The following is a 16884-nucleotide window of genomic DNA, read 5'->3' as shown; positions in this document are numbered from 1 at the left end:
CTTTTCCTGAGAAGCAAGCAGACAGACAGACAGACCTTTCATCGGTAGCTCTTCATTGCTTATGAGGTCCTTCTCTTTTCATTCTCACAACACACCATGAAAAGCGTCCTGCCAGAACCTCATCTATGACTCGGAGATAAAGTGACTCCCTTAAGATCACAAAGACAGCTCCTGTAACTTTTCACTGTATCTTCCTAAGTAGGAAACCAATGCTGACTGATAGATGCTAGCCCAGCAACTCCCTCTACCTTTAATATGTAACCTGCCTCGAATCCAAGACATTCCATTCACATTTTAACATTTCTGAAATCTAGTATCATTACAGTTAAGATGGCAGTGTTTCCTCTCTCTCAGATTGCTGTTATTAAATCGATGGTTTATCTTATGATAAACAGAGGTTTAAAATAGGAGAAATAAACATGAATTACTAAAGTATCCACTCATAGTTTTCTGAATTAATAAGCACATTATATCCAGTATGCTATTTAATCCTTACAGCAACTGCACCAGGTAGACTTCACGGTTCTACTTTGCAGAGGAGGAAAACCGAAGTGTCAAAAGGCCAGGGGACCTAAGATCACAAGCCCGTTCTCTTCGTTGCACTTTCTTCTGCCGCCTGCGAGAGAGGCACAGGAGCCGGAATGCGTGAGGCTGCGCGAACCAGGCTGACCCGGGCCATCGCTGGGCCACAGGCTCAGCTGGGGACTACGCCTCTCTCCCTGACTGGCCCGTGTGCTAATGAAAAACAACAATAAAACTGCCTCCCTCAAAGAGCTGCCATTAAACTCAGACACCTGTCACTGAGCTGTATTTGCACAGACTAGCACATGCCAGGCCCTGTGATGCAGAGGGTTCTCAGGCACAGTCCCTGCCCTCGGTGAGGCTGTCTACAAAGCCCAACCGCAATCAGTTAAGTCCAACAATAACAATACAGTCACACACAAGGGGGCTGTACAGTCACACATCTCATAAATAGAACTCCACTGTGACTTTTGTGGATCCCATAGTTTTCCCTTCCTCCATATAAAGATATTAAAATTATATTTTATTTTACAGATTTATTTATTTATTTAATCCTCATCCAAGGATATGCTTTCATTGATTTGAGAGAGAGAGGAAGGGAAAGGAAGAGAGAGAAACATCAATGGGAGAGTGAAATACTGACCGTTGTCTCCCGCACACACCCTGACCAGGGATGGAAACTGTAGCCTGGGTATGTGCCCTGACCAAGAATCAAACCTATGACCTTTTGGTCTATTCAACAACTCTCCAACCAACTCAACCACACCAGCCCAGGCTATTTATTGATTTGAGAGAGAAAGAGTAAGGGAGAGGGAAGGGGCGGGGGTTGGAGACGGAAGGGGGGAGAGAGAGAGAGAGAGAGTTGTTATTCCACATATGTATGCATTCACTGGTTACTTCTTGTATGTGCCCTGACTAGGGATTGAACTCGAAACCTTGGTGTCTTGGGACGATGCTCTGACCAACTGAGCTACCTGACCAGGGAAAAGTTATTCTTTTACACCTCTGTCGGTATAAAGACAAATATAATCCATGCTGGATTGTATTAATTTTTTCCTGATTTTAAATAAAATTAAAACACTAATATGTCGTGAGCCCTAGGCGCTGTGCCTAATAGATAAGTTGTCCCTGGACATCAGGGAGTCTCAGGTGAGATGCCAAAGGAGTACTAAGGAGTGAGAAGCTGGCCACTGATGCCAGGGGAGGTGGCAGGGAAGGGAGAGAGGGTTGGGGAAGAAAAACTGGGACCAGAATAAATAAATGCCAGGCTATAGAGCCTGGACCATATGCAGCAGGCAGAGGAAAGCCCAGAAGGCAAGCCCATGTGAGGCGGGATCCCCCCTGAAGACAGCCCCATGGAAAAAAATAAGAGAGGCCAAGAGATAAGCAGATGCTATGGCAACAGTCTGGGCAATGTTGTGAGCTTTGTGGGGGTAAAGGCCTCAGTTGTCTGACTCATCACTGAATCCCTAGCACCTGGCAGATAACTGGTGCTTAATACATGCTTGCTAGATGAATATAAACAAATGAACTAATTCAGGGGATAGAAATTAACATGGAGAGGAAAGAATAGATAGGAAAGTTACTTTAAAAGTAAAATCAACATTTTTTAATTTCCAGGGACTCTATACCTGTAAATTATTAAAGTGACTGTGGGCTTTGGTGTCTTTTGCTCAGACACAGAAAGTACCCCTTATCCATGGAGCCCACATGAAGCATGAACCCCAGCTACAGGGACTGTCCCTCCACCCACCTACACGGCACAGGATCAGGCACTGGTAACAGAAGGCTGAGTCTATCAGCCGATGTGAGAGGGAAATATCGATCAGCTGTCCCCAGGCCAAGGAGCCTGTTCTTCAGGGCAGAGCAGAGAACAGCAGCAGAGGACTCAGCTTGGATCAATTCTCCAGGGCAGACAGAAAGTAATAGGCGAACCAGCTCCACCATCTGAGCAGACCCAGGAAAATCTGTCACTGAAGCAAGAAAAAATGGACAAGGACATGGCCAACCCTCTGAGTGCTGAGGAAAATCCAAAATGGAGTGTTTGGTTGTTCAAATAATAACTAGAGAGCCCCCAGGAGTTCCGGGGGTCTGCCTGGAAAGCGACAGGTAACAGGATCTAAGCAGGGTGATGAGGATGGTACTAAGAGCTTCTGCATGCTCACCATGTGCCCAGTCCTCCATCATGCAAAGGTTCAAAGCAGGGCTCTGATGGATGGGCAGGAAGGACAGTAAATTCTGTTTGATAGCACAGGAAGATGGTGATGAGAGATTAAGAAATATGTGCAATGTGGTAGGTTGCCTAGGCCAAGAGGAAGAAGGATCTCAAGGAGGGAGAAAATTGCAAGAGAAGCCCTGAAGACAGATTTCCCCTGAATCAGTCCAAGCCATGCTCCTCTTCTTCTACAGCCCTCTAAGTCTCTCTGAGAAAGAGTCCTTAGACCTGGTAGAGCTAAGGGCCCAGAACACTCCCTCTGGGCAGAATGCAATCTTCAATCCGTCTGAACAAGACATTCTTCAAGGCTGCTGTTCTGAGCCCTACAGAACAGCTCCGGCTTGGGAGCCTTCTGACAAGACGTTCAGACAGTATAAGGACAAGGAGATCAAAGATGATGTGTAGCTTCTTCACTTCACTCAAGGCTCAAGGAAGCCTGAACGAGGTTAGATCTCCAGAGAGTGCCTCAGTCAAAGGCTCGCAGCCTTCTACTAATAAGGTGACAAAACCAAAAACGCAAAACAAAAAGAAATTAAAGCAGCGACTGCCAGAATCAACAACTTTCTAATTTTGTCCTAATAAGACAAAACTAGAATTACATTGAGCACAGAAATTCTATATCCTTTTAAAAATTAATTATGAAGATATTCACCAAACTTGGGCCAAATACTAATTCCTAATATTATAACATGCTAATAGGAAAAAAATAAAGAATCACATATAAATGTAGCATGTTAGCTACCCAGATTCCTTTTCAGAATGATGCAGAGGAATAATGCAGGGAAGGAGGAGGAAGAGACAGACAGGTAGACCTATCCATCAGAAATATGCCCTTCTCGCAAGTTGTTGAGAAGATTATATTACAGATCATTGCATATTCTAAGCTTATGTACAGATGTCTTATACAACAAGTTCTCCTCAGGTTTCCACAGAACTTTACTAGTGGATAATGGAATTCATTTAGATGGGAAAAGGAAAATTGTTTCTCTTAAAAAGGAATAAAAAAATATGCTCATCTTATATTAAGATATACTATAAAACAATAACTATCAAAATCATTATCTAAAAATAGAAAACTATACTTGAAGCACAAGACTTTTCCCAAAATAGAGCTGAGATTCCACTACAATAGTCACCAACATTTATTTTCATATTACACCTTCTTTAATGGTGAGATTGTGAGGTTTCAAAATTTTTGTAGTTTGTTGTAATGCAAATGGTTTACCTTAGGGTGGATCTTTTTCCCCCAAGTTCAAAGAGCCTGTGGTAACACAGCAATATCCTGTTGAAGCGCAATGTCAGGTACAAAGTCAAGGTGCCAAAATGAAGCAGCCGCGCACTTCCTGGCAGCTGCCAGAGTGGGGAACAGGCAAGGACAGCTTTCTGTAGTGAGGCATCCACACAACCACCAAAACCAATGCCTCCAAGAGGGTTCCGTGCCAACAAGGTGATTCACTAGTGTGTGACTCTGGGAAACTCACTTCTCTTTTTTGGATATCAGTTTCTACCTAAAGAGTTAGTTGAATTAGGTAAACTCAGGTCCCCTCCAAGTTCCAAGTTTACCATTCTAGATTTCCAGCCAAGCAGAGAAACCTAGGGAAGCACTAGAATTCAATGACTTGCCCTCTTCCTAGACTGGGAGCTGTAAACACACATTTAAATACTGAACCATAGAAAGCAATATTATACTTTGAAAAACAAATCCAAATATAGGCAAAAGGCTCAGCTGGGTGGGGTGAATGTTTCCCTAAATCTGGGGCATACAATCTTACATAGCATATATCTCTCCTCACAAGGTGAAACTTTGAGTGAGCACAGAAAGAAGAGAAAAGTCAGCCTTAAGATGATTATCAAAGAAACTAAATCTGGTTCAGCTTCCAATGAGAAAAACATCCAGGCCATTCTGGAACGGAAACAACCCTACTACCTTCCCAAAGGAACTGTGGAGAGCATCTGAGATCCCCAAGGGCTTTTCCAGCATGTCCCTGCATTTCATCAGCACCAGAGGTAACCGACTGATGGAATCACAGCCCTGTTAGTTAAGATCCTTTTCAAAAAGTATCCACCCTATTTATGACCTCCTTTGCTAAGTACATATGTTAACTTGTGCTTAGCTACTATGTAACCACCACACTCTCAATTCTAGGGTATGGAACAAATATGCTTATAAACACAAGAGACTACAGCTATGAAACGCTGACTGTCTACGTCTACGCCACCAAGGGAGAATATGTGACTTTCAACAAGGTCTACAATATGGGAGAAAAGGCAAATACTCATCGGGAAAAAAATTACAGCCCCACTAGACCAAAGCCCCCAGGAGTGAACTGGAAGACCCACCCTCTGAGAGCAAGGAAACCCAGAAGTTCCAGGACACCACTTCAGGTAGTGTTTCTCAAGCTCTCTAGCTGCAACTTTTAGTAAGAAACATATTTTATTATATGATCACCTAGTTCATACATATGTATTATATATATATCTCAAAGGAAAGTTTTCAAAAACAACATTCTTAGGCTATATATATATGCTGATATTACCTATTCTTATTTTAAATTCTGGTCACAACTCACTAAACTAAATTCATAACCATGACTCACCGTTTGAAAACTCTGCTACAGGATACTAATTCTATTCAAAATACCCTCTGCATCATAACGATTTCTATCATGTGGCAGAGGGAAGGTGATCAAATTCATCTTGAATTGTATTCCACATACTGAAGAAGTCCTCCCTTATACCAAGTAAATACAAAGCTTACAAATTACAAAAATGACTATAATATTTCTTGGTAAGTGACTCAGGGCTCCAGGCTAACTGTCACTCCTTCCTGCACAAGGAAGCTAGGCAGGTACCCATACCTCATCCGGTAGTGCAGCCGGAGCGATGTCTTGTCGTCAACAGTGATGGTGCGGTTTGGAGCATACCAGAGCTTGGTGCTCTCGTCATACAGGGCAAAGAGGTTGTGGCACAGGGGAGAGATACCTGGGGAAAAGTAAAGAGCATATAAAAAAAGTAAAGATAGCCCTGGCCGGTTTGGCTCAGTGGTAGTCAGCCTGCGGACCAGAGAGTTCTGGGTTCGGTTCCTTACCCAAAGGTAAGGGCACATACCTCAGTTGTAGTCTGTCCCCAGCCCAGGATGGGGTTGTGTGGGTGATGGCCACTTGATGTGTCTCTCTCGCCTCGATGTTTCTCTCTCCCTCTTCCTCCCTCTCTCCCTCCTGCTCTATCTGAAGATAAATGCAAAAATGTCCTCAGGTGAAGATAAAAAAAAAGTGGAAATAGATACACTGGGCTGTTTCCAATGCGTGGCATGTGCAAAGATAGGAAATTCTCTCATCCAAAAGAATTCTGGGTCACATTCGTATCTCTTAAGGCAAATAAGACTACCAACCATGTTCAATCAAGCAGTTTTAATAATAATAATAATAATAATGGCTCCCCAGAAATATGCACTATAGCTCCTGGCAAACAACATTAAAACATTTTAAAATGGGTGTCTCATGGTAGTTCTCACTACAGTGTCTACGACACTGTCTTAACCAAATCCTTCTTTTTCAAAAAGACCATCTGAGAAGTTCCCAGACCTCTGCCTGATGTTCACCTTGCTAGTCATGGACACATTCTTGGAGTCTGAGAGGTCCCTGATCTATCTCCTATAGAAAATGTTTAAACAATTCTAACATACTGTGGTCACACATTAAACATGCAAAAAAGCTTCTGGCAGTAGCTCATGAAATTATATGTCAGAATAAATAACCAAAGTGATTTCTGTTAGTGATTAAAATCTACTACCATTAATAATAAATATACTTAAGTACTCTCTATAGCTATCATAAATATTTTTAGTAGCCAACTAAGAAGCAACTCTGTGTTTAACAAAGTGGTCCAATAAGCTCCCTTGCCTTCCCGCCCCAACACCACTTCCTCCAATACAAGAAGGATCGAAAAGATAAGGGAGATTATGAGGCCAGGAAAGCACCTTTTCACTCACTTCTGAGCTCATGATTAAAAATACACAGATCTGTCCTCTAAAGCAAGTGGGGAAGGGAGGAAAATGACAAAAAATAATCAACACTGACTGATATTTTCATGTGCGGCCATGTCTCAAACTAAGATATAGTAAACTTAGCTGAAAATAATGTGAGAATGTGAGGTAACTGGTCCAAGTTATCTTAGAGTTACCCCTTCAAAAGGTATGTTCCTCCTCGTAACAAAGAGGATGGAGCTAAACTTCAAACAGCATTCTCTCTGGGGAAAGGGCAAGTGGCTTTTGCACACAGTATTCTTAGGGCTACGTTTCACGTGTACCATAGTTTTTCATTCACAAATTGGCTTTTGTGGACTGGTCTGGAAACCTCGCCTTTCTTCATAAACATCCATACTTAAATGTGCACTGACTACAAAGTTGAAGCATAATTTATTTATAATCATGGATCTGTCTGTCATTCTATCACAGGTCTAATTCCAATAATATCAGTATTTATAAATATGAGGATCAAAGATACCTTTTTATATAAAAATATGGAACAATAGCAACACTAACATTTACTCAGGGCTAAATATCAGGCACCAGGTTAATACACTCTACATTTATTATCTTTAAATCCTCCTAACACCTAATGAGGTATTATTTTTGCCATTTTACAAATAAAGAAAACTGTGGTCTCCTGTGATTTAGTCTGATTCAAGGTTACTCGGCTAGTAAAATGCAAAGTTGGGATTCAAACCAAGATAGAACTACTGAGGAGATGAAATAATGAGAGCTTAAAATACAAAAATTTGCTATATAATAGTGAAAAACACGGAAGAAAAGAATCCTGCCCCAAACTTACTATAGTAATAATGAGCTACAAGATTATGTGGCATGCTGTATTTGTAGATTTTCAGGAAATTGATAAATTTTTATAACATTTTCCTAAGTCAGCTAGAATAGAGACCACTCCTTCTCCACAGACTGGGCTTAGAAACGGACGCCCCAAACGGACTGGCGCTGAGCCCAGAGTTACAGAAGGACAGCAGCTGTGGCTGTCTTCGGACCCCAGGCTCGCTCATCTCCCCCGGCAGCAGTACCTTGACCTCCCTTTAACTGCAGCCCAACAACTCTGCACAAATGATCTGTGCTCACAAACTGAGGTTTCCACCTGCTATGCTGGTGGCAAGAAGTTTGGCAAAGATGACATATACTATAAACTAAATCTCAAGTAAAAAGAGAAAAAAACACAATGCCTTAAAAAATATTTTAGAAGTACCAATTTACATCTAGTTGTTTTGCTAATTACAAATATTTTTAAAGCTGATGTATAAAGCCGATTCCTTATATACTTTGCTATTTAGTCAAAAAACTTTAGAATATGAATGCATTTTTCCTTTATAATCTATATAGCTCACCCAATTTTACCCAGTGTTATGTTTAGTTAGTAAGGGTCTACTAAACTTTTCCCTATAGCACCAATCTCTGTTTTTTAAATTAGAACTCTGGTACTTAGAGCATTTTAGGCAGAAAGATATATGTCAGAAAGAAAATTAATTTTCTAGACAAGCTATATTACAAACAAAGAAGATGACTTGAAATAATCATACTATCCCCAAAGAGTTGTCCTGAGGGCTAAAGATGATATAAATAAAATATGGATCAAACTGTCATCAGAGCTAGTTCATCATCAACATAAAATGAGTTGATTTTATTTTCATTCATTCATCCATTCATTCATTTCTCAGCCAAGGATGTGTTTTTATTGATTTGAGAGAGAGAGAGAGAGAGAGAGAGAAACATTAATGTGAGAGAAAAATATCAACTGGCATCCCAATCGGGGATGGAACCTACAATGCAGGTATGTGCCTTGACTAGGGATCAAACCAGCAACGTTTTCGTACATGGGATGACACTCCAGCCAACTGAGCCACCCATCCAGGGCTAAGTTGATTCTTTTAAAAACAGCTTTATTGAGATGTAATTTACATACCACAAAGTCTACCTGTCTTAAAGGTATAATTCAATGAATTTTAGTATATTTACAACATTGTATATCACTATAGGATCTAAGTGAATTAGATTCCTAGGTTTCTATGACATGACTTTGTCATTTAAAAGGAGAAAGGCAAAAACTGCCAATGACCCCAAGTTTAAAGGATAATGAAAATGGTTTTATTTTGTTACTCAGTTTGGTTGCCACCTTCTGAAGGCAACAGGCTAAGTTTAGTAAGACAAGCCTCACTTTGAAAAAATGGATTGTGTTGTTCACAACCTCACTGTCCTTTTCACAACTCCCCAATCTGACCAAGCCACAGAGTGACACTCAATTTCTCACTTCACCTCTGCATAACAAGGGGGGGGGGGCGGGGGGGGGCAGGTCACAGCAGCAAGACGAATCACACTTTCAGAAGTTCTGAACAATTATTATAATATGAAGAGATGCCACTTACTGAACTTTGTGCTAGGTGCTTTGCTCACTCATTTCGTGCTAATATCCCAATTTCATAGATGTGGAGGAAATAAAAACTAAGCTTCCACAGAAGGCAAGCATTGTTCCTTGGTATCCCACAGCTCATGACAGCAGCAACAAACCACTTTGCAATGAAGAAAGTGAAAAGTGAACCTCTCAGAATTCAATTCACTGTCCTAAGGTCAAATGCAAGTGAGGGGCAGAGGCGGGGCAGAGGCAGGGCTGAACCCCTGACTCCCAGAGTCTACACCTCTCTCCTCAACGGGGCCACTAGGGGCAGAGACACCCGATCTGCTTCTAGGATGGTGTGCCGCTGAAACCTGCCCTGGGCCCAAGGCAGCAGCCAGTACTCACAGCAGTCCTGCGCCGCCCTGATGCACAGCTCCTCCGCTGTGTACTCCCCGCTGCCCAGCCGGAGGGGCTCCCTGTCCGACAGGTAGAAGAGCACTTCCACCCCTGGCTCAGGGGCTTCCAGATTCACCTCCGTCTTCTTGGAGCTCCGCATTTTAGCACAGAAAGCCATGGCATTGCAGTCCTCTTTTATGTTTAGATACTGCAAGGAAAACAAGACTAGGGTCATTCCATGTGCTAAAAAGTTCCAATGGTAAAAGAGAGTGCTGTGAAGATAAGCAAGCAGAAATGCGCAGTATTGGATAAGTACCTCTCTCTGCCCTTCCCTCCCCAGAAATCAAATGCATCAGAGCTTACGAGAGGTAAAACTATGGAAAATAATCAATTACACATTCTAATTAATTATGACCATATTCTCAAAAATCAGAATAATTTTAGACAGGGCTTAAATTTATTTTCTCTATTTGCACACAAGCTATTGTTGGAAAATGTGGCTCATTCTGGAATCACTGATGTTAATGATACTAACATTGCTGCTAACTCTACTGGAATCATTTCACTTCTGAGTAGAGCTATGGCAAGAATCACACTGTCTTTTAATTTTATGTCGATCTCCCACTGAACTGCAGACGCAGTAAGGGCAGTGACCATGTCTTCTCAATCTTCATGCCCCCAGAACCCAGCCCAGGGCTGACTCTTACACAGTGCACACAAAATGACTAGTAACTCATGTTCATAAACCACACAGAAAGGTCACAAAAATTAATAAATAGAACCAGGTCCCCAGCATCGCTTGGGCAGGTAGGAGGATGGGCAGCACATGGTAGCAGCAGAATAAGGGTGGGCGGCCTTGCTGTGCAAAGGTCAGAACCTCTGTGGGAAGCTTGCAAACAAGTCATTTGTGTGAGCTTCCTAAAAAGGGAGAGCAACAAGAATCAAGGAGCCAACCTCAGCAACTTGATCTTGGGCAAGACCAGAAAGGAGAGGGGAACAAGGGAAACCCCTACCCATTCTTTCTTCCCCTCAACCCAACACCAATGGCTTACAAACTAATTTCCCTGACCCGATGTCACAACTTTACTCCTGTCTTCCAAGCCGGCCTTCACTTAGCCCCCAAAGTAATGTCTCTGAAAGACAAATCAGATCCTCCAAAAGTCCCCCCACTAATCTACAGACCAATCTCAAACTCCTAACAAAGGCCCACCATCACCTAGCCTCACTAGTCTCAGCTTCTATCACTCCCAACCTCTTACTTCATGCTTCACACCCACGAAGCTGCCATCTTCTTGTTACCTGGCCCCATCCCGCCAGTGCTATGCTTCTCACCTTCCTGACTTTGCTCATGCTGATCCCTCTACCAAAAATACCTTTCCACCTCATCCCTTTCATGGCAAACTTCAATTTTCCTTAGAACTCAGCTTGGATGTTAACTCCTCCAGGAGGCCGCCTCTGAACCTCCAAACCATTCCCTAAGTTAGACACCCTCTCCCAAACTCACCACACTGCACTAACGACACTGAATTACAACCACCTTATTCATTTCTGTCTCTTCCTGGCAGATACTGTGAGTTCCCTTAGGGCAAAGACTGTGTCCTTCATCTTTGTTTCCCAAGTACCTAGCACTGAGACTTACAAGCTTGCAGAACGACCCAAGGAAGCTCCTCAAAACAAGACACGTCATATAGAATGGACAGCAATCACAGTTCTCTTCACCAAATTCATGTGCTTGGTCTATTAGGTGCCCTGATGAGCGAAGACAGTTATAGGAGGGGCATAAACTAGGTATGCCTCAATGCTACAAACTGAGACGCACTCAATTTTACTTGTTTAATCTCTAAAATGAATCTGCAAAACCAGAATCTTCCAGAAACCAAGCTGAAAGACTAACCTCATAACTTACTTTGAGGTTCAAATCACCTGTTAGGCAAGAAAGTTCTAAATCTCAACACTGAGTCCCCAAATTCACCCCACAATGAAAAACAGAGATAGAAAACAGAGTATCAAGGCTGCTTCATAATATGAGATTCACCTTTGTCCTTCAGATTCTACCCAGACATGGCAGGGTAAGAATGTAAAGATGGTGTTATACCCTGAGGAGATAAACAGGCAAGTACACATAATTATATATATACAAGATGTGGCACCATTTGAAATGGGGGGGAAAATACAACCAACAATGTCCAACAGGAGAGGACTCACTCAACAAAATAAGTAACAGCAACAGTAACACCATGCAGCTGTTAAACATTTTAACATAAAGCTGTACAACCAACACTGACAGATGTATATGACATACTACAAAAGGAAAAAAGAAGCATAATGCGTATTTTATGACCCTCGTGTTATACATATTTATAATCTGGAAAAACATACAATACAATTAACAGTGGTGAGCTAGCAGGGATTCCAAGGAAGCTTTAACTTGTACTTTGTACTTCCTATACTTTTGTGTAGGGATTTTTTTTTTTTAAGCAGCACATTCGAATCTAAAATGAAGAAAAATTAAAAGACTGATATTTAAGAACTAAAGTATATAGTACAGGTAGCCATACAAGCTCAAGATTGGTTTCATTATTCTTTTTTAAGTTATTTTCCTTTTGGTCATTAATATTTGAATGTACATACCTGCATTTATTCGGCTGTCCAACGTCCCCCAAAAGCAGACGAGATTTTCTTCTCTACTTTCCAAAGTCTGTTCAGAGCTGAGCTAGACAAAGAAAAATAAATAAATCAGCTGCAGAGGCAATTGCATCAGAAAATAAGAGGACACTTATTAAGGAAACAGCCCAAACCATAAGCGGGTAGGAAAAAGCATTTGGGAGGAAGAAGGAAACAAAAAAAACATTGATGAGGGCACCGAGAGGACGGAGAGGCAGCTTAGGGTGTAAACATCAAAGAAGATGTTATTCTCACTGCTCCAGGAAAGGAAGCTGGGGACTTCTGATTCCTGGCGTAGAGTACCCTGCCCAGAGTAAGTGGAGACTGTGCACCTTTTCCGTCAACAACCTCTCTCCTGAGGCTGGGAACAATAGTTTAGGATACCCAAAGATGAGCACTCTTATTTCCTATTTCCATTTCCTTTAGAATTACCCTCCTCCCAAAGCGGTCTGTCCTTGGCCTCATTTTAATGGTGAATCAACATATGGTACGATGAAAGGGGGAGGGCCTGGGAATAAATCTGACGACGCTTTCAGTTCACCAAATATTTTTTAAGCCATTCTTATTTGAAAACTTAGGTAGCAAATAAAGCCCCACCTCCCACCCCAACCTTACCACAAAGCCTACTAAGCTTGGTTCTGTAGCATTCAAGTGCCTGGTCTCACCCTCACAACCACCCATTGACCCACACACCCTCACCCACCTACGCACACAGAGCTCTGTATTGTTTTAACAATTTTCCTTGGTGTTTCTCACAAATTCTTTTTAACAGTAGAATCAAATTATTTTTGCAAATAAGGAGCAACCACTCTTAGTGATTTGAAACTGGTTTCCAAGTTAATACAGGTTACTGGCTGTTTTCTGTCTGTCACTCAACACATTTTACCAGAATCCAGCTTTAGGAAGCGCACAGTCCCAGGTGTAACGTGGCAAAAGTAGAGGGGTGCTGGAGAAAATGACATGAAGATGGGTCACCTCTAAGGCTACAAGGCCACCATTCCTACAGAACCTTACAGCCCAAGTGGGAGATGGTGCAAAGGAAAACATAAAAGCAACCTAAAATCAATAGAGTGTGTCATGATGTCTTCCGTACCTCTAGCTAACTCTGGCGACTAACACCGGCGATGGCTATTTTGGGTAGGCTTTCTGCAGTGGATGAGACTTTTCAGCAAAAGTAATGATAGGAGGCCAGGCAGGGTATATAGTATGAATTCTGATGTAACAACTTTGACATGGACAATTTTAATAAGATTCAAAGAACAAATTATTAGACTTTCAGCTTAAAAAATTTAACATAATCAATTGTTTTAATTATGTGAATAGATATCCTGCCCTGCATTACAACAGCAACCTGAAATTAGCTACACACTAATGCCTTACTTCGGCTCAGAAGCAGGGTTTTATTTTTTTATTATTATTTATTTTTATTTTTTTTTATCCTCACCTGAGGACATTTTTGCATTTTTTGTTCAGACAGAGCGGGAGGGAGAGAGAGGAAGAGAGGGAGAAAGAAACATCGATGTGAAGAGACACATCGAGTGGCTGCCACCCGCAGGACCAACCAGGGCCGGGGACAAACTGCAACCGAGGTACGTGCCCTTAGCGGGAACCAAACCCGGGTCTCTCGGGACCGCAGGCCGACGCTCTAACCGCTGAGCCAAACCGGCCAGGGCAGAAGCAGGGTTTTAAATGTCACATGTAGGAGATTAATTCAACAAGGATTTTTGAGCAGTTCTAAGGGCCAAAAACTGAGCTATATCAGGAGGCCACAATGAATAACAAGAACGATATGGTCCCAGATCACATGGATTTATAGTCTGCATTACCGATAGAATCAAACAAAAATGCACAGAAACAGGTAATTATGAAGAGCTTAAAATGCTCTGAAGGAAAAAGAGAGCTCAAGCAAGAGGGAAGTAATATTGACCAAAGATTTAATGGATATCTGGGGAGGTGGGGAGAAAGCACTCTGGGTGAAGGATGAGTATGTGCAAAGGCCCTGTAAACAGGAGGAACTAGTCTGGTCTCTCCAGCTGCAAAAAATCCCTCCAATACTCCTTTTTACATCTGGGCAAAGACCAGCACCAGCAGATTTATAGGCAGTACTTGCCAACAACATGTCTGGGACCTTCCTACCCCAGGTTTCCTGCAGTATGCCATTATAATCTGTTGCCAAGGATGAATAAAAATTAACCAGATGAGCTCCATGCTTTAAAGCGTTATATATCTCAAATCAGGAAAAGGGACACATACTCGATGCCTTCTAGAGCAGGAAAAGACCTATAAGTTCCACCAGGTCCAGGCTCTTTAAGAAGAGCTACAGCATAAAATTTTAGAACTCACGAAGTATTTTATACATCAGATCACATGTTACTTGAACTGAGGAGTCATGGGGTTGCTCTTGACCTCATGTAAGATTTGAGGATCAGACTAAAATCACTAAGATTCTTCTAGAACTAGGACTCTATGGAAACCTGTAATTAAGCAGAGTTTGGTTTTCCCATATTCTTTTTCCACTAGGAGCAGCATTATATTGAAATCACATTGTGTCTAATTTCCAAACTGATCTTTGGCATTACTGGACAGGATAAAAAATAGTATCAATCTGTGATGCTTAGCCTAGAGATTAAACTCTTTGAGAAAACACGATCAGGAACAGAATTTCTAGCAAAATATATTTACTACGATGTTTTATATGCTGATTCAATAACAACAAAATCCCTACTCTCAGGAAACTGACATTCTAAGGATAAAAAATTTTAAAGCACTTAATAGACATGCTGGGCATCACCCTAAGCACTTAAACCTTGGACTACTGATCCAATTCATATGAAATGACAACTGTCCTCATTCAAGATGACAAGTGGTTTTTGGTGCTACAGCATTTGTGTAATGGCTTCATTCAGATAACATTTCTTTCCAAATAAACCAAACAATATTTCTAGCAACTTACTCTTACAACAGGTAGGAAAAGAGAAAGATCAGTTTATAAATACTTTGGATAATTCTAAGACATCAATTCAAGTTTCTTGCTATAGGATACAAAAAGAAAATCTTTCATCTTAGAAAAAAACTGACCAGTTGGAATTACACAATGCCCTTTAAAAATTACATGATTCATTGGGTTCCATTCCCAGCTCAGAGGAAAACAATGAAGCTCAGAAAATGGGAAGGATAAAAGTGAGTAATGAAAAGCTTTTTGATGATGGCAGTGAATTCTTCCATCCTTATTCACCTATACAGTCCAAGGATTTGAAAGAAAATGTCTTTCTTTCCATGACAGAGGATTAATTTTGTGGCTCAATCTCGTAGATGCTACTTTATATGGGGGGGGAAAAATCAGGGAAATTTTGTAATTCTTGATTTTTTTTAATTTATAAAAGTTTTATGCGAGAGACAGATACACATGATACTTTCTGAATGAGGGAAAAGTAACAGAAACAAAACATAATTTTGTGAGCTTGAACATGGACTAAACTGTACTAGATGGGATTTCACAACTATTTTACAAAATGCACAATTCCAAAAATCTATTTCTGAAAATACTAAAACCCTCTAATATTTTCAAGGATATCTCTTGAAATACAGGTATCTGTATATGAAGAACATACAATTAAATTTGGAATAGTGGAGAAAAGAGACATAAAAACAGACGATGTTAATATTCACAAATATGATCATCAGAATATTAATGCTTCTGGCCAAAGGCCACTGCCAGATTTATATGATGAAAATAGGCTGGATAATAGTTAAAATCAATGACAATCAAAATAAAATACTTTGGGTATCTGATTGTTTTTAGTAAAGAAACCGTCACACCTCCAGTGAGTTACTTTATGTGTATCTTAAAGGAATCAAAGTTTTTAATTTCTGAAGTAGAAAATACAAATAAAATGTTGAGGTAATTAAGGTATGAACTCAAGGGGGAAAAATTTCATGTAACTAGAAAATGTCCTGAAATCAGCTACTTAATACCTTAAGAAATTTTAAGTTTAAAGATATTAAACATTAAAAAAACTATTTCAACAGGCACCAGTCTTATGGTGGGTGAGGAAACTAATGCAAAAATATAAGCTCCTAGGGCAGTGGTTCTCAACCTTCCTAATGCCCTGACCCTTTAACACAGTTCCTCATGTTGTGGTGACCCCCAACCATAAAATTATTTTCGTTGCTACTTCATAACTGTAATTTTTCTACTGTTATGAATCACCATTGGAAATATGTGTTTTCCGATGGTCCTGTGAAAGGGCCATTTGACCCCCAAAGGGGTCGCGACCCACTGGTTGAGAACTGCTGTCCTAGAAGGCAGGGACTTTTGTTTCTTTTGTTTCGCGCTTTACGCTGGCACATATCAGAGGTGATCAATAAATAGTTAAACAGTTGTTCAATGAAAGATGAAGGTGACAAACTAAGCAATATATGCAATGGAAAAGTCACTGTAACCAGGGTGGTGGGTTCTTAGTGACTTGATACACAATTAGCAAGTGTGACCTTGAGCAAGTCATTTTAATCTCTGAACCTCAGTTTCCCCATCCATTAACCTGAGAGAAAACATCCTGTCTAAAGGGTTGGTGTAAAGATCAAAAAGGGTCTTCCAAACATTTTTCATCAAGCCTTTTTCAAATGAGGCCGGAGATGTGAAAGTGCTCGGAAAGGTGTTAAGTGCTAAAGCAATATAATGTAGGCTTTGGCAGA

General features: G+C 41.0%; 1 protein-coding gene across 1 annotated transcript in view; it reads right to left on the bottom strand.

The window, feature by feature from the left end:
• Positions 1 to 16884, bottom strand: part of JAK1 (Janus kinase 1) — a 130327-nt gene that overhangs the window by 42502 nt on the left and 70941 nt on the right. The window contains exons 2-4 of the mRNA XM_036255281.1: positions 12157 to 12238; positions 9535 to 9733; positions 5596 to 5719 (exon numbers count right to left, since the gene is read on the bottom strand). Of these exons, the coding sequence (XP_036111174.1) occupies positions 5596 to 5719; positions 9535 to 9733; positions 12157 to 12162 (329 nt within the window). The 5' untranslated portion in view covers positions 12163 to 12238. The remainder of the gene's footprint in view (positions 1 to 5595; positions 5720 to 9534; positions 9734 to 12156; positions 12239 to 16884) is intronic.

The sequence above is a fragment of the Molossus molossus genome, unplaced genomic scaffold (genome assembly GCF_014108415.1).
Source record: "Molossus molossus isolate mMolMol1 unplaced genomic scaffold, mMolMol1.p scaffold_m16_p_12, whole genome shotgun sequence".
Lineage (NCBI taxonomy): Eukaryota > Metazoa > Chordata > Mammalia > Chiroptera > Molossidae > Molossus > Molossus molossus.
The sequence above is the reverse complement of the archived record's forward strand: the minus strand, read 5'-3'. Positions and strand labels throughout refer to the sequence as shown.